Source organism: Vespula vulgaris, chromosome 3 (assembly GCF_905475345.1).
Source record: "Vespula vulgaris chromosome 3, iyVesVulg1.1, whole genome shotgun sequence".
In the NCBI taxonomy this organism is placed as follows: domain Eukaryota; kingdom Metazoa; phylum Arthropoda; class Insecta; order Hymenoptera; family Vespidae; genus Vespula; species Vespula vulgaris.
Genome location: NC_066588.1, coordinates 3,759,692 through 3,779,129, shown reverse-complemented (window position 1 = coordinate 3,779,129; position 19,438 = coordinate 3,759,692). Strand labels below are relative to the sequence as shown.

The 19,438-nt window shown below is 30.6% G+C and overlaps 1 protein-coding gene across 2 annotated transcripts in view; it reads right to left on the bottom strand.

Moving 5' to 3' along the window:
* Nucleotides 1–13,413: 13,413 nt before the first annotated feature.
* The window catches only part of LOC127062864 (uncharacterized), a 250,092-nt gene continuing 244,067 nt past the window's right edge, over nt 13,414–19,438 (bottom strand). For both annotated transcript variants that reach the window (XM_050991800.1, XM_050991799.1), the window contains exon 8: nt 13,414–18,974. In XM_050991800.1, the coding sequence (XP_050847757.1) occupies nt 18,760–18,974 (215 nt within the window). In that variant the 3' untranslated portion in view covers nt 13,414–18,759. The remainder of the gene's footprint in view (nt 18,975–19,438) is intronic.

Sequence of the window (19,438 nt, the reverse complement as noted above, 5' to 3'; positions counted from 1 at the left end):
TTTATTTCACAAACGATATAAGGATATGGCTGTTTCGTTTTTGTAGAATTATGTTTTTCTTTCTTTTTATTTTTCTTTTTCGGCGAAAAATTGCAAATCTAGAAATTTTTGTTAATCTGAAAAAGAAAAATAGTTGGAATAGTCTCGAAAAAAGTAATCAACTTTTAATTGGTCATCTACGAAACTTTTAATAACATCTACGAATACGTGTATATATATATATGTGTGTGTGTATTTTTTTTTTTATAAAAAAAGATCATTTCGATTTGCTTATTTAAATAATTTCTATAACATTTCTGACACAGATACATACTCAGACGAAATTATACATAGATATAATGATGAAAATGGATTGAATATTTAAAGATAGAAAAAAGAAGGAGTTAGCAAAGAGGATTCCAATCTTCGTATCGATCGTTATTCGTGCTTTGGATTTTAAAACAGGTTAGCCTCGCTCGGATCCCGTGTTACAAATTGTATTTCGTTGTCAATTTCAATCTCATCTCCATTTTCCACTTTCCGCAACACACCAGGTCGTTTTGTAACCGGTATTACAGCATCCACCTACTAACTTATCCTATCTCATTTCTATTCTCAATGTATTATACGTTGATTCAACTCCATTTTCAAGTTCGTCGAATCGCTCTTAATTAAGATAGTCTGCTATAGTGATAAAGGACTATCGATCGAGTTGAAGTTCGAGAAGAACTGTGTCAGTTTTAGAAAGTGATCATTAAGTACGATCGATAGATCACTGAATTTCACGACGTTTCAACGACGAGAAAATTATTTTAATCAAATTAAACTGTCTGGAAACTGAAATTTTTTACTTCTCATTCGTAATTATCTCTGTGAAATCTAATAATCAATGAATACTTTAAAATTATTATGCTCATTATTAAAACTTAAATGTTATGTGTGTGTATGTGTGCAACTGTGTGATTCAATAGATCGTGTAAAAATTTAAATAAAAAATCAAATTAGTTTCGGATCTAACGAAAATTTCGATTCTGATTTTTCGTTTAAAAATTTTGGACGATATTTTGAATATTGATGAAATAAATTATTTTTCTCTACAACGAGAATTTCTAATATTTCTGACAGAAGTAAAATAAGTAAGAACGCTAGCTAATTTTCATCAGTGCATATAATATATATATATTATAATAAAGTTCGAAAATGAAAGACATCGCACAAATGTTGATAAAATAAGTTGTTTTTTTTGTAATACTTTTAAGAATTTCTAATATTAAAAAAAAAAGAGTAAAGCAATAGAGACGGTTAGCTAATTCAAATTACGTCTTCTAACTTTTACGATGTTCTCTAATAATTTCTATTTGATCTGAATTTTAGTTTCAATATAATGACTATTGGTCATTCGATATCATATCGATGTATAAAATAAATTATTTTCATTTAATAAATTATATTTATTTTCAAAAGAAATTGTTTTCCTTCAAAATAAGGATTTCTAATACTTTTGAGAAAAAAAGCAAAAAAGAAAAAAAAAATTAAAAATACCAAAAATAATCCGATATGCCTATAAAATTGTGAAGAAAAACTTTAAACCAGATGTTCTCCTTGTGATATCGAAAAAAGAAGTCTTGACTTTTTTAAAACCACATGTGATTTATAGAATGTTCGCTTACGTTCATTTTAAGAATTCGGCTCGTCGAGACGGCAATAAACAAACGTTTGTGTCAATACATAATACATAAGTATGGTAATCCTAGTGCTGCAAATAAATTCTATCGAATTTAGGTCAGCGTACGAATCAATGGGAAACAGATGTGCTTTTAACAGGTGTCACATAAAGGCATCAGTGACCTATATAAATTCGTAGAATTCGATTCGACAAATCAATGGAAACAGGTGTGTTTTCGATGGGTACCTACTCTATATAAAGATATTTCAGAACTATATAAATTTTCAAAATTAGGGTCGACGATTCAATAGCAAGCAGATGTGCATTTAACAAGTGTGAGATAAAAATCACACTTGATCTATACAAATATAGACAAAATGAAAGTATATATTACAAGTAAATAATACTTGTTATATTTCCGTAATTTTTTATATAAGAAAAGATTATCCTTGATCTATAGATAAATTTTTGAAATTTGTTATATCATTTTATATTTGTTATATTTATATAATTTACCTATATACTTATCAAATATATATATATTATATTTATATATCATTTTATTTTGTTATTATCATATTATATCACTTAATTTTAATTATTGACTACTATACACACACACACACACAAAATATTAATAGAAAAAATTAATAATAAATAAATAAATAAATATCGAGGCAAAAAAAAAATAATACAAAAATTATAAATTACTATAATCTCTTACAAAATCCTATCAAGAATTAATTAGATGTATTATTCATTAAACAATATTATAATTACGTAAATGTATACTGTTAAAAAAATTACATTCAATGAACAAAAATAGAGAAAGAAATTTATTATTATACACACACACACACACATACATTCACACAAAACAATATTATATCAAGACCTAATCAATTCTGAAAACGTGACTGATTCAAAATTACCGATAGTGCATATACCTCCGATTATTGTCGAACGATTCAGTTACGATAGGATTATAGGATTCGAATAGGCGAATATTCGTGTTCGATCTTCGGACTTTCTCAATGGATAGAACTCATAAATTGGATCGATCACGTGATATTGTGCTCTCTCTCTCTCTCTCTTTCTCTCTCTCTGCCTCTCCCTCTCCTTCTCTTCTTCTTCTTCTCCTCATTATATCTATATCCCAGATATCTATCTATCTATTTATTCAGCTATGTATCAATCTATCTCTTTCTCCTCTATACAGCCTCCATCACTAAACCTTCTACCACCCCCTCCCTCTTCTCACACTTACGATTCACCTGTTCGTGACCAGGTTTCAAAGAGACGCCCTAAGTGATTGCGTCTGGTATATACTATATATAAGAGAAATTTACTATAGAGAGAGAGAAGAGAGAGAGAGAGAGAGAGAGAGAGAGAGAGAGAGAGAGAGAGAGAGATTCGACTCTCTTCCTACGAGTTGCAATCGTAACACAGTGTCAATAGCCGAAGGTAACGTCATTTTCGACGATCGCTTATATCCGTAGTTTAGTACGTTCTATGTATAGGTATACATATATTCAAGAAGTTTACATGTAGGTATATATACATACATATGTGTGTTCTTATTCGTACGAGAGAGATGGATATAGAGAGAAAGAGGGAGAGAGAGAGAGAAGAGAGAGATAGAAAAGCCTTTAGCTAATCGTATCGATCTATGAGAAAGATATTGAAGTAATATCACTAAAATAATATAAATTTGACTTCCATTCAATTTCTACGATAAAATTATTATATATATATAATGTATATATTAGTTTTTCTTCTATGACTCAAACTTAATAATTAATTATTATTAAACGAATTAGGTTAGTTTGCAGAATTTCGATCTGTATTTTTATTTATTTATCTTTTTTTACTTAACTACGTCTGTATTCATGCGTCATATTTACGGTCTCTATGGATCTCGTGTTTTTTTTTTATAAAAACGTATTTTACGCGTTAATCGGTATATGTGTATTATCTTACGTGAAATAGATTTGTTAAATATCTTACGTATTACTTGCACGGAAAAGAATATAAGAAAATGTGCCGAGTATATTTATTAGACAGAAAAGAGAATTGAGACAGAAAGAAAAGAAAAAGTAATGCGTAGGAACTATTTGATTGATTTAAATAATATTTTATGTAAACTAACCTCTTTATTGTGAAATCGAACGGCCATTTTGTAAGTTACAGGATGTGATCCATCGTCGTATTTATTGAATAAAATGGATGATGATGTGGAGTCAGTCAACGCAAAATGTCCTCTCCATCGGTTTTCCTTTTTCGACTTACTCGAAGAGAGAACGGCACGTGAATGGTCTTCATCCGATGAAGACACCTTCAAGAATGACAATTTATCATTTCGGTCTGTTACGAACTCTGTTGCCAACGCGTCGTATTTCACGTCAACGCGTAATACTGAACACGGATAATATTCAGAGGTAGAGTATCTCTTGGTCGCGCGTACGTGTGTGTGTGTGATGCGCGTTGTGTTTACATACAGTGTGTTTATATGTGCTCTAACGTACAAAACGTAGGTGATATCCAACAACGGACGTTTACAAACTCGAAATTATCCTTCGAATATCAACCCATCGTAGAAATAAGGTTATATTCTTACCGAAAGTTTCTTTTTAGTTTTATTTCGCAGATATTTTATCGGATGGAATTATTTGGGAAAATACGTTGGAGAATTTTTACAGGTTAGATCAAACAATTTTAATCTATGTTGTTAAATCGTAAGTAGTTTTATTATTGTAAATGTATATGTACGTATCTAATGATCGTTAATATTATCGCATCGTTCGTTCTTTAGATTAAAAAATAAAATAGTGAAATTAATATTATTAAATATATATTATGATATCACAAATTATTATTATATAATATTTACTGTTATTTTATAATACATGCTGTTTTCTAATATATTTGTGAAATTTAACAAAAATCTTTTAGCGTTTTTGTTTTAGAAAATAAAGATTGAATCTATTCGATTCTATCAGATTATAATTAGTTATCTTATTTATATGTTAAATAGCGACTGAAATAATTCTTATGACAAAAAGACATTAAGTTTTACCAAAAATATAAAATAAAATATAGGAATTATTATCATAACACATTTTATTATCCAATCATGGGTAATAAAGTTTATTTAAATTAAAAATTATTGATTAATTTTTCATATAGTTTAAAAAATAATATGTATATATATAAATACACATATCAGATATGGCTTATGTGATATCTCATTTTAATATTCAATAAGTCTTACTATATAATTAACATACCAAGACAAGATATGGATCTTTATTTTTATTACTAAATCTATAATCTACTGTGTATGAAATATAAAGATTACAGACTATCAAAATTAGAAATAAAATATAAAAATCATATAATCGAATTTAATTAAGTCTGACTGAAATGAAAATAACGAAAATAGATATCATGAAAAGGGAATAACAGTATCGACAATTGTATTTTGAAATCTAATACAATTTTAATACAAATTAAAATATCTTAAAAAGATATTATATTTTACTATCGAATTAAATCAAAAGTATTACTTGTGTAAATACTTTCTAATAGAAAAAAGAAAGAAAAATTGTAGCAATGAATGTAAACGTTAATGAAAAGATTGTATTAACTAATAACGATAATGTGATTTAAATGGTGCAAAAGGTCGAATGGTATTTTCACTCCTGTGATTATATAACGTCTAATTGGACGCAAGGAGGGTTTCGTCGAGAACAATGTATTTGTAACCGATGCACGCGAAACGCACTCCGTAGTCCCTTGTTTGTGGGACAAACATTGACTCAGCTCGTTCCTTCCTCGTGGCCGAAATAACAGCCCAGGATGGTAGGCATAGTGACGCGCAAGGAAGGCTCGCAAATTGTGCGACCAGATGGCAAGCCGTCTGAAATTCTCGCGTTTCTATCTTAATTCCTTTGAGCTATTTGGTGTCTTGTAGTAATTCAACATACGTATGTACATATATATATATTTCGATCGATGAATTTAGGTTATGTAGAATTCGATCAATTTCAAATCGAATTTCTCAAATTTAACGCAAGAAACAAAATAACTAAATATTGCTTTCGTCCTATGAAAATTAAAAAAGGAAAGAAAAAAAAATAAAAAGAACGAAATGAGAATGAAGAATTTGAAGTAATTTAAAAAAAGAAAAAAAAAAAGACAAAGTTTCATCCCACTCGTTTTACGAACAGCAAACTTTATTAACTTAACCTCAAATATTAATCAACGATGTATTTATGTATTTAGATCGAGTTAATTTATAAATTTGATTAAGGCTATACATTATCATCGGTTTTCTAACCAGCAGTGAATCGAGGAGTTATTTTTGATGGATTTTGATGAACGAGTAAAATAAAACTTTTTCATAATGTAATAAAAATGTTTAAGTTTAAGAAGTTCTTGTAAGCAAGTGTTATAAACAAAACAAGTACGTCGATGACTGATAGTTATCGAGTCATTATTCTTTTATCTTTCGATGAGTGAACATCGAAATTTTTACTTTCTAAATGAGTAATTCTTAAATAATATACTTTCGAGTATTTTATAATGATTTTAATTTCAAGTACACGGAGTAAAATAAATTAATATTTAAACAATAGTACAGCCGAAGTGCACACACATAGATTCAATAAGAAATAAAAAGACAAGAAAAAAAAATAAAAAATCACGAAGTAAAAACAGTATTGATTAATTTAAATTACTTGGTATTTCGCGATTTAAACAATAGATGTATTTGAATCGATTACAGTCAGTTATTGTCAGTATTTGTTCGATAAAAATATTTTTAACAATCGTTGATTAATTATATTTATAAAAGACATATTAATGTCTCGCTGATTAAATTCACTGATCGTCTGTTATTAATAAATAATTATCACGTATCAGAGTCAATGCATCATTGAAGAGGATCTCGACCAATTACGATGTTGACCTACCTCATTTTCAACCTTCTACGAATCATCCTCCCTCAATTTCGACCTACATTGCAAATGAGTATTTTGGAGCCACCGCAGAATTTCATAATTAGTAAGTGAATTTTCAAGTACCTCCTTAAATAATTTACATTTTCGATAACTTTATAATTATGCAAATAATAATATAATGTACACGAGGTGCGATAAATTAATATTTAAACAATCGTATATTCGATTTAACTTTACAAAGCTCGTTAATGTAACGATAAATGTAAAAGAATTCTTAATTTCAAATTTCGACACATAGAAATTTTTAGCTTGTGATCGTTGATTATGCGTAATGTTAACAAAAACCAACTCTTCATTGATTTTGACGATCGCTTGATCAATTTTCTTTTGCATTTCGACGAGTAACCATCGAAGGTCTCTCTTTTCACACGTAAAAAGTTAAAAATTAATATTTTTGTTAATATTATATTTATTAAAATAATATACTGTTGATTGTAATTAATATTTAAGTCAAATAAGTTAATATTTAAACGATAGTAAATTCTGTTAAATATTACAGGACTCGAAACACCTGTTAAACGTTTAAATAATTTTAATTTACTTTCTTTTAAATTGAAATTTCGAACTGGCAGTCGTTGGACAAAATCAAACCTTTGATCGACTTTGACGTTTACCTTTTCATCAGTTCTCTTTTGTACTTCGACGAGTAAACATCGAAGGTCTCACAGAATGTCTTCCTGCAAGTAACAACGAAGAGTAAAAGCAAATATACTCCACCATCATACGTTTCTCGAACAATTTATACAATTTATTTTATTTTAAAATCAAATTTTCAACTAGCGGTTATTGACTACGCGTGACGTCAACAAAAACGAACTTTTGATCGACTTTGACAGTTACTGGATCAGTCTTGATTCGTATTTCGACGAATCAACATCGAAAGTCCTTCAGGATGACTTCCTGCAAGTAACAACGAGGAGTTAAAACAAGTATATTCCAATATCACACATTTCTTAAATAATTCGCACGATTTATTTCATTTTATATCTGAATTTTCTAATATGTAATTATAACTGATAGGTTTACATATATAATAAACATAAATTAATTACAAAATTACGAACACATATACATACATACATACATACTTTCTTGTAACATTGGTTTCATCATTTATCTTTTATCGAGAGACGAAAATATGGCGAACAAAAAATAAAGAAAAACAAAAAGAAAAGAAAAAGTAGAAATAGTAAAAAAAAAAAGAAAAAAGAAAAATGGAAAAGCAAGGGAGCGTGCGTTTGGTGTAACGTTATAGGATATTTTCGATCGTGATGATATATGTGGTAGGTAATTTTCTCGACGATATTCTTCGAAATTTATAGGTTATTAATTTTACGAAGCTCCGCAAGCTGCCGTGGAACAACGTGGAAAAAGGACTTTTTTCGTAGTTCGTTATAATGTCGGCTCTTTTCCAAGGCTAGGAACTAAGGCACGTGTCCTCCTCTCGTGCTAGAAATATCTCCATTAAAGTACGAACGAACGTATTACGTAACTGCGGTTCCAAGCGATCGTTTCTGTCCCAATGGTGCTTCCACCTTATTAGCCGATCCTTTCCTTCCTTACTTCGACGATCTTTACGACCGACTCGATTTCTTCCTTCTTTCGCCATAAATCGACTCTATCTCCTCCCCTATCTCTCTCTTTCTCTCTCGTTCTGTGTTAAGTACACACACATACATGCATATATATAGAGACATACAGTTAGTATAGCTCGTAGCATTTTACGAAGCATGAAACGATTTTCTTTCCTCTCGAAGCTCATTTTCTTACACGAATAATTAATTAATTAATTTTTAAATCTATCGAACCGGATAATCATCATATTTACATATACAAATTTTTAGAATTTCACGAAAATACAATGATGATATAATTATAAATATAATTAATATTTTCGAAACGTAAGATCATGTAAATCATATGCAAGAGGAATACTCATACATTATGGAAATATTATAGTTTGTAATATTATGTTTTGTTAAAGCATGAAAGCTTTGTTTTTCTTTTTCAAATTTATTTTTCTTTTTACACGAATGACTAATTTACTTATTTTTAAATCTATCGAGTTGTATGATCGTTATAGATTTTATATAGCTGATATAAATTTTTTTAATTTTATACAACGTTGTAATGACCACATAAATACTGATTTACATAGATATTTTATATATATATATATATATATATATATATATATATATATATATATATATATAATGAACGATAAGAAAAGAATATATAAGAATTATAAAAAAACGAATAAAATTATTTATACGTACGAATGAAAGATTGAAACGAGAAGTTTAATTGTACATAAGTCGGTCGTTTCCAATTAACTTGCCGGACCTTATCCCTTTAGGAGGACGATCAAATATTGTTCCCAACGCGTGTTAAATATTTCGGTAAACAGTAACGGTATGTCTATATATATATATATATATATATATATATATATATATATGTACACACACACACACACATATGTACATACAATGTGACCGATAAGAGCATGGCAAACAGATTCTCATGTTTATCCCATTCATTAATTCAGTCACCTTGCACGTAGCATTATTCCAACGTCGAGGATGACGCCGGTTATGGGAACAAGAGAGAAAGAGATAGAGATAGAAGGACACAATTGTATGTGTATGTACGCGTGCGTATATATAAAGAGAGAGAGAGAGAGAGAGAGAGAGAGAGAGAGAGAGAGAGAGAGAGAGAGAGAGAGAGAGAGAGAGGAAAATGGACAGCAAATATAGAAAAGACATTGTATAGTGCGTGAGAAAGAAAGAGAGAGAGGGAGAGACAGACAGATAAACAAGGATAGTAGACAAGGATATAATACATATATGTGGATGTGTGTGTGAAAGAGAAAGAGAGATAAATAGACAGTAGAGATAGAAAAACACAATGTGTGTGTGTTTGTTTACGTGAGAGAGAGAGAGAAAGAGAGAGAAAATGTGCGTGTATGAGCGGAGAGAAAGAAAGAGAGAGAAAGAGAGGGAGAGAGAGGGTAGCCCTTTTTATTTATCAAAGGAACGTTCAGAAGGCTTTGTACGTGGTAGATTTAGTCGCAAATACAGCGTGTACGCGACGTATTAAGCTTCGCGACCCTCGGTCCAAGAGCAAACACGGACGATCCTTAAAATGAGAAGGGGATGAAGGAGTCCCGATCCCTTCGGAGTTGGCTCGCCCTTATCGACGGCAGCTTGTTGTAAGGCTTTCGGGCATCATTACGCATTTCCACATCGTCCACGAACGGAATCGTTACGAGCAGTGATGTATGTACGTACGTATGTGTATATAGTATATATATATATTTATGTATGTGTGCGAAGTCTATTGTTTCCTTCTTTCCACGTATTTCTGTTTTCTTTGTTCCTTTCTTGAATTTTTGAATTTTGTTTTTTTACATGAAATAATCATTCGATCCGCAATAATGGAATTATGCGAGAGAGAATTATTTTATTTAGTTTGAATTCATTATGATTACGTGATTTTATGAGCGTATTTGATATTATTTAGTTCATTACATCGTTTCGCAATAACGGGACTAATTTTTAATATCTAATGTAATTTCATCGGAAAATAATCCTCATGGTAGTTCCCATTCGTTCTTATCTCTGATCGTAATCCATTATTATCGATCAATCGTATTAACGCATTCGTGCGTTCCCAATAATCTATGGTGCATAACGATTAAATATAATATTCAAACCGTAGCAGCTATTTCTCTTAATTAAATAATTCATTGTAACCACCGGTGCGTTGTCAAATCTATTATTTATCTCCTATCAAACCGTTTAATCCGTAATAAGGTATACCATAAAACGCCATCATTAAAATATAATCAAGAGAGGATAGAAGATCAAAGTAATAGTAATGGTATCTACAAAGCTATTTGCTCGTTCTTAGCTCTGATCGTATTATCAACGATATTAATGCATTTATGTGTTTTCGATAGTCCAGGGTGCAGTATTAAACTTGACACGTTACTGTTTAAGAGTACACATCCTCGAGATACATACTTACTTAGTTACTAGTATGCGTATTTGTGTGCTTCGTCCCTTGACTCTCGTTTGTGCAACTACTCTCTGAGGTCGAATAGCGGTACTCGAAGGGCGTCTGTTGGGACGAAGGGATCTCTGAGAAGCATCTCTCTCTCTCTCTCTCTTTCTCTCTCTCTCTCTCTCTCTCTCTCTCTCTCTCTTTTCATCCTCACCCTTATCTGTAAAGGACTGCACGCTTGGCGGGTAGTGTACGCGTTTGCTCCTCCATTGTGCGAAACGCGTTGTCCTTTATTTCGGGGTAATGTTGCGTGATAACAACCAACGGTGTGGTACAGACCGCGGAACAACGTTGAATTCGTCCCACCGGGATGATTATTAATACTGAGTGAGAGAAATTCTTAAAGCGAGACGTAACGTTAAGTCGAACATTTGAATTCTCGAATAAATGTATTTCATTAACGTCCAGCGAGATAAATGTTTTATACGATTGATACATTATTCCTTTTTTCTTTTCTTTCTTTTTTCCTTCTTTTTTTTCTTTTTTTGCATAATTTCTCTATACGTGTTAGGAATCGAGATCGATCGATTGGAACGAATCGACATTGGTTAATCGTTAAATTAATTTTTAACGTTGCGAGTTTGAATTCTTTGATACTTTTTATTTCTTTTTTATTTTTTGCGAAGCAATCTTTTATATGCTTTCATGCATAAAAATAGGATTATAATTTATCATTGTTATATCTTCAAGTTGAATTTTCTTATAATTCGTTATTGAAGAAAATTGTTTAAATAAATTGCATTAAGCGTTTGTAGGAGATCACAATTGGAGAAAAGAATTAAAGATTGAGATTATTTAACAGGTTAATTGCGATATGAAATTTTTATTCACATTCACAGGTAAAAGTGGGATTATAAATTATTGTCACTGTTATACGTTCCTGTTGAATCCACTTATGACTCTTTATTACAGTTTTATTAAATAAATCATTTTTATAGAAACAAGGAAAGAAAAGGAAAAAGAAAAGAAGAGAGAAATAAAGCTGATGGAACATTTGGATTATCCTGCTTAAGTATTCGATCGAAATTAATATTTATTGCTGCCGTAGAACTCGCGATTAATCGGTCTTTGAATTATTTGTCTTGCGAGATTATATGAAATTCCATCGAGAAAATTAATCGACGTATTTTATGTAAGTAATCACATTGATACTTCATGTAATTCACTTATCTATCAATCATATAAAATTAACATACATTCAATTTTATGATCATACATATACACACACATCAATTATCATTTGTTATTATTTAAAAATATCTTTCTTATTTTGCTTCGAGAATAATCAAAAATTTTTTTTCTTCAAATTACCAAATACAAAATTCAATTTTACTTTGTGAAGAGTATATCCAAGGTAATCCTTTGTCGATGCTAAATTTTCAAATTCGTAAAATCATAAAATGAATTGGACGATCTATTTTATGTCGTACGATCTTATGCTACAATTCTTCCCAAACAAAAACAAAAACAAAAACAAAAACAAAAACAAAACACAAATTGTAAGGATGATTCATAAGTACACGTAGGTAAAAAGATTGCTTCACAACCTATTCCCTGTGCCTTTCAAACTGAGAAAATATTTCTAAGTTGGACTTCGTTCTGACGGGTTGGAAATGCAGCTAAGAAGTGCACTTCTTTGCAATGTGTTGTTGCTACTCCTTGATTGTGAAATGCATTGAATAAAAAAAATATATATATATATATGAATGTATATATGTATACGTAAAGTCGACACAAAAAAACAGAATAAAAAAAAATTAATAACAATAACAATAATAATATCAATAATAATAATAGTAACAATAATAATAATAATAATAATAATAATAATAATAATAATAATAATAATAATAGTAATAATAATAATAAAGAACATCGTTTGAGAAAGAAGGAGGGATGATGAATGAGTAAAAGGTAGAATTGAATCCGAAGCTGGCTTTGAAGGTTCCAACGATAGCCCCATCTTCGTATTGCGCGTGTCAAGAGGAGAAGGTTAGAGTGGGAGCTAAGGTTCTGGGATGAGGAAAGGTATGGGGTTTTTATGTGGGAAGAGTAGGAAGGGGTCAGAAGCAAGGAGCTTGGCGCTGAAGAAAAGCGGAGATAGGATGGAGTACGAAACCGTGACTACGTTTTGAAGTGGCTCTTGCAACATCCGTAGTCAGAGCTAGAAGCTCTTTCCTCTTCTTCTTCTTCTTCTTCTTCTTCTTCTTCTTCCTTGCTTGGGAAAAATAAAAAAGAAAGAAAGAAAGAAAGAAAAAAGAAAAATAAGTCAAAGAAAGAAAAAGGAAGGGAAAGAAATAATAAGGAAATTGTAATAATAATAATTAATAATAGTGATAAAGAGAAAAGAAAGAAAGTCAGGAAAGAAAAAAAAGACAAAGAAAAGGAAAACAGAGGAGTGAAGAAGAAAGAAGGACGAAAAGAGAAGATCCTTTTTTATCCTTCTTTTTATTTAATAAGATCGGATGGTGGGTGGCTCGTCCTTTTTTTCTCACACCGAGATGCATTATCGATGGCATACTTTTACGAGTTAGACAGTAAGTCCTTGTAAATGAATTATCCTATTTCTTTTTTCTTTCTTACTTTTCTTTACTTTTCTTTCCTGTAAAAAAAGAAAAAGAAAGAAAGAAAGAAAAGAAAAGATGACGGTCTGGATCGAAGAACGTATAACAAAGTATATTACTTTTCTCGATAGATTTTATTATGTAATATAAACTTATGTGTTATACATAGCTACATGTGTCTTGACTTAATCACTATCACCTATCGACTAAGTTCCTTAGAAGCTAAAATGCACAGTGACTTGTACGGAAACATCATCATTATCATCATCATTATCATCATTATCATCATCATCATTATCATCATTATCATCATCATTATCATCATCATCATTATCATCGTCATCGTCATACAATTATCATTGTTATCGCCCATCATTGTTTCGTGTCCTCCTTACATTTTACATCTTGCGAATCTTTTCTTTGATTTGTCCTTATCCTTTGCGAAAGAGTTCACTCCTGAGAGATAAAAAGAGAAAGAGAAAGCGAGAGAGAAAGAGAGAGAGAGAGAGAGAGAAAGAGAGAGAGAGAGAGAAAACATACATATACCATAATCGCGTATCATCACACAGATGAGAGGAACGAGAGACCATATATACATATATATATATACACACACACACATATATATACATATTATATATATATACTCTCTCGTATCATTATATATAATATCATTGTTCCTCTCAAAATGTATATTACTCCTCTTATTATTATAATAATCTTCGGCTCTCTTTATATCCTCCTCGTTCTCGCTCACACACATATACAATACATTCACGCAAAAATCTAGCCGCTCCTCCTTTTCTCTCCTCCTCTTCGTTTCATCTCTACTCTTACTTCTTCTCCTAAACGCATACACACGCATACACAACATTAGAAAGGACACACAAATGAAACTATCCTTACAAGATAACTATCCCTCGGATCGTCTAGTTTATAAAACGTTCATCCTTAATGCTGCAAAGCTCGCGACGTCTTCCTCCTTCCTATCATCTTCCCTTTTTCTTCTTCTTCATTTTCTCTTCTTCCTTCCTTCCTTCATTTCTTCTTCTTCTTCTTCTTCGTTTATCTTCTTCTTTCTTCTTTCTTCTATTAAGGGAAAATGAAAACCACCGTCTGTTGTGTTTCGTTCAGTGTTATTGTTCAAATTTTGCTAGATCAGATGGCTTTCTCTCTCTCTCTCTCTCTTTATCTCTCTATCTCTCTATCTCTCTCTCTCTCTCTCTCTCTTTATCTCTCTTTATAATTTCTTAAACGCAACGCAACGTAACGCAACGTAACGCAACGTAAGGTAACTTAACGTAACGCGACGACGACAACGACGACGTGACATGCCGTCATAACGTCGCCGTCCTTGGCAACTTAATACTCTTACATAAGCGACATTTCTTCATTAATTTTCCAGACATTTTCTTAGAGAAAAGAGATACTATAGATCCCTTTTCGCAATTAACGTACGCGATACACCGCCCTATCTCTCTTTTTATCTCTCTCGCTCCACTCTAACACATATTCTCTTTCCCATTCTACCCTCTCTCTCTCTCTCTCTCTCTCTCTCTCTCTCTCTCTCTTTCTTTCTTTCTCTGTGTTATCTATCTACTACAGGGAAGAGATGATTTATTTAAACCTTGAAGGCTGTCCTTTAAGTTTCAAAACTCTAACTTTATTTTTAGCTTCCTTTTATAGTGTGTGAGAAAGAGAAAAAGATAGATAGATAGAGAAAGAAAAAGAGATAGAGATAGAAAGTTGGAGAGAGAGAGAGAGAGAGAGAGAGAGAGAGAGAGAGAGAGAGAGAGAGAGAGAGAAAAGAGAGAGAGAGAGAAAGAGAAGAAGAGTAGATGAGATTTTTCACTATCGACGTTTTTGCAATTTTTTTTCTTTCTTCTTTTTTTTTTCTTTTTTAATTACTTCTCTTCGAGACGATCTTTACTTACATATTATTGATCAAAAAGATTCTTGCAAGTTTCACTTACTTTTTTTTCTCCGATTAAATTTCTCCCTTTTTTCTTTTCTTTTCTTTTTTTTTTTTTTGCTAAGCGCTTAAATAGACGACGACCGGAATATCAGTAATTTTTATTGCAATCACTTCAGCAATCATTTTCTTTTTTCTTTGTTAAATTTATTAAATAAATAATTAATTCATTTATTTTTTTTGATAGATCTTCCTAATGAAAGAGTCGCAAGAAATACGTACGTGTACTTGGATGATCTTTTTCTTTTCTTTCTTTCTTTTTTTTTTTTATTAATTAGGATTTATTGAACCTGAAATAACTTAAATCCTTTTTCGCTTTTCAATCGATTTGTTTCAGATCGTTAGTATTATCCACGTCCTTTTCTTTCAAAATCCATTTTTTCACAAATGTCTCTAGTTATAAAAAAAAAAAAAATGAAAGATATACGACGTTCCATATAATTTTATCAGTTTCTTTCCTCATCGAATATTATCTTTTGTTTATCGATTTTTCTTTCTTCTTTCAATTTTTCGATCGAATCGATTTGTTCGCATTTTTCTTTTTCCTTCCGGCGTCAAAAATAAAAATAAATAAGTGCATATAATATATAATAATAGAGAAGCGAAGGAGGTACGTGTTCGAAGATTCGTTCATTCGTTCGTTCGTTCGTTCGATTTGTTCGTTCATTGCGTGAGCGACAACACACACAGCGATTTATTATTAAGTATTTTATCCGTCTAATAATTAACGATTTACCATTAAACGTTAGTTATTAATTATTATCGTTAAATTCCTTATACCTAAGATATAATACACTCATCTAAGACGTACCTGATGATATCTTTGTAAAAATTTCCCCTTTTCATTTTTTTTCTTCTTTTTTGTGGTTTTTTTTTTTTCTTTTTCCTTTGTCACGTTGCAACAATGGGAAAGATCGACGATAAGAACGAACTCGTTCTTACTTATATATTATTTATTATTGTTATTATTATTTATTATTAGTATTATTATTGTTATTATTATTATTGTTATTATTATTAATATTATTATTATTAATATATTATTATTATTATTATTATTATTATTATTATTATTATTATTTTTATATACGTCTGCCGTTAGGCGAAAAGATATTCCTTTTTTGTTTGTTTGTTTTTTTTTTGTTTATTTTTCTTTTACCTTTTTCTTCGTCACGAGTAATCATCCCTATTCTCGGTACAAGAAATTTTTCTCTCTTTTTTTTTTTTCCTTTTTCTATTTTTACCATTTTGCAAAATTATTACTTTGCAATGTTACTCTTGAAAGTTAACTTTATGTAGAATATTTTCGGCAAGCTCGCACGCACACATAGCACGTAGTAGAACAACGTTATTCTCATCATAAAATGCACCTAACGGTGCCAATAATGATATGACGAATGGATCTAAGGATACGAACTCTGGAGTATTGATCTATGTCGAAATAACTCTCTTTTGGAAAGGCTCGTTTTCTATTCCGATAATCTTATACGTGATAATCACTGAATGTTGATTTTTTTATTCATTTTATTTTATTGCATTTATTTATTTATTTATTTATTTATTCAATCATTCATTTATTTATTTATTTATCTCATTTTTCTCTTCGCTAAAATTTCTAGCCCGAATTAGCTTCAGAGTTTTCGATGCTACACCAATATTATTATATTATATGAACACACTTCTTTCTGAAAATGTTTTTTTTCCTCTTGTAACGTTCTCTATAAAAAATGTCTAGGTTCTGTGTGTTATTGTTTAAATTTCTTTTTTTTTTTCCTTTATTCCTCTTCGTCCTTTCCTCTTTTTTTTCTTTCTCTTTTTTTTTTTAATCGTTTCCATTATCATCGCAGCGCGATCGTGTCGGTTTAATTGTCATTGATTCCGATGCAAACATTGAGAAGACTCCATGCGACTTCATCTCTTCGGGATATTTTTTCTTTTGGCTTAGTTTTCATTTTTCTTTCTTTTTTTTTTTGGTTTTCGTTTTTATTTGTCTTTTTTTTCCTTTTGTTTTGTTTTCCGTTCAATACCTACATACGAGACGATAGGGACGATTGACTCCTCCATTTTTATTCTTTGGTATAATAATAATAATTCGACCAATAACTTTACGACGTTGATAATGTTCAGTCGAATTTTAAAAAAGAATTTTTCAATCAGAGATAAATAGATAGATAGATAGATGAATAGATGGATAGATAGATAGATAGATAGATAGATAGACAGATAGATAGATAGATAGATAGATAGATAGATAGATAGATAGACAGATAGATAGATAGATAGATAGATAGATAGATAGAGATAGAGAGAGAGAGAGAAAGAGAAAGAGAGAGATAGAGAGAAATAATTATTAGCAAGTGTCACATTTTTGTTAACGTTTGAAAGTATCTCAACTTCTCTCAGGAGAAAAATAATCGAACGATTATGTTCGATATATCGTATTACCGCTTCCCCTCCCCTCCCCTCTCTTCCCCACTTCCACCCTTCTCTCTCCACGAACCATTGTTGTGTCATTGAAGGCTAATAAAAAATATTATATTGACTTCACTTATCATAGTTCGACGTTTCAAGGATTTTTCATATTTCGGATTTTTGAAAAAATACTGAATCCGGTTTAATCGATCATCTTTTCTCGTTAGAACAGCATTGATTACTACGAACAATATACACATATACATACATATACGTATCTATGCAAAAGTAATGATCTATGCAAGTTTAATGATCATATTCTCTCTTTCAGTGTTAAAATACAAACTCTTTTTTTTTGTCTCCGACCCAAAAGAAGGAAAAGAAAAAAAAAAAATAAAAGAAATAAAAATAAAAGAATAAAATAATACTTCCAATCGAGATCGGGCTACTCGATCGAAATATAAAAATGAAAATTATCCGATCGATTCGAATAATAATAATAAAAATAATGATAATAATAATAATAATAATAATAATAATAATAATAATAATAATAATAATAATAACAACAACAATAGTAATAATAATAATAAAATTAATTAAATATCTCTGAAATTTGACGAATCTTTGGTGATTTGATTAGGACTATGTTTCTCAAGATGATTATTGCCGCGTTCCGAGGGATCAATTATAATTTTATATATAAATATATATATGTATATATATTTATATATGATACATATATATATATATATATATATATATATATATATATATATATATATATATACACACATACGTGTGGGTCTGGAGAACACAAACGAAAGAAAGGGAGAATATTAATTCTCATTTTGTTTCCTCCTTTTGTTTCCTTTCTTCTACTTTTTTTTTCTTTCTTTCTTTCTTTTTTTTCTTTCTTTTCTTTACAGTCGTCATCTTCACGCACAAGATCCTTTTTAACCGAGAATATATAATATAATAAATCTCGGTGTAACTTGGCCATGTGTTTTCTTCGTTCTCTTCGTTAAGATTAGGACAAAAGTCGTCGTTGTTGGGCGACCACCACCCTTAACAAGACTACCAATGAAACCCTTCGAGATTAGACTTGTTGTTCTCTGGACAAGGACTAACGCTGCCACACCATTTGGTCTCCTTCAATGGTGGACAAGCTGCTCCACCACGACGCGACTTTATCGTCACTTTTCGTGTCCTCTGTGTTTCCCCTACTCCGCAACTACGACTGCAAGCACTCCATGGACCCCATTCGCTGACCTTGCAATCTCTCGGTGGACCTAAGGATTACAAAATATAAGGGGATGAAATAAACGTAAGATGAAAGAAATAGCTTTTCTCTTTTTTCTTCAATCCTCATCTTAGAAGAGAGATTACATGTTAATTACGTTTTTATGATCTAACCGATCGAACTTGTTAGTATTTCATATTTCATGATTTTGATTCGTTGATTATCAAAGATAAGGTGTGGTCTAAATCAATGAATTATATTTATATAAATTAGCTCGGATCAATTCGCGTTATGATAGAGAGTGAACTATTTGAAAATCTACTAATATCTGGGTTGCGACGTAACAATTAGGTCACATTTGTAATTACAGATGTGAAATATTAACATTGTCGAATAATTGTTCATTAATTATTACGATTTCGTGGATAATTGGAAAGTGAAATAAGATTTGCTATTTAAAGAAAAGTTACATGTATGTGTGGCTTATAAATCATGATACTTTTATGAATAGTG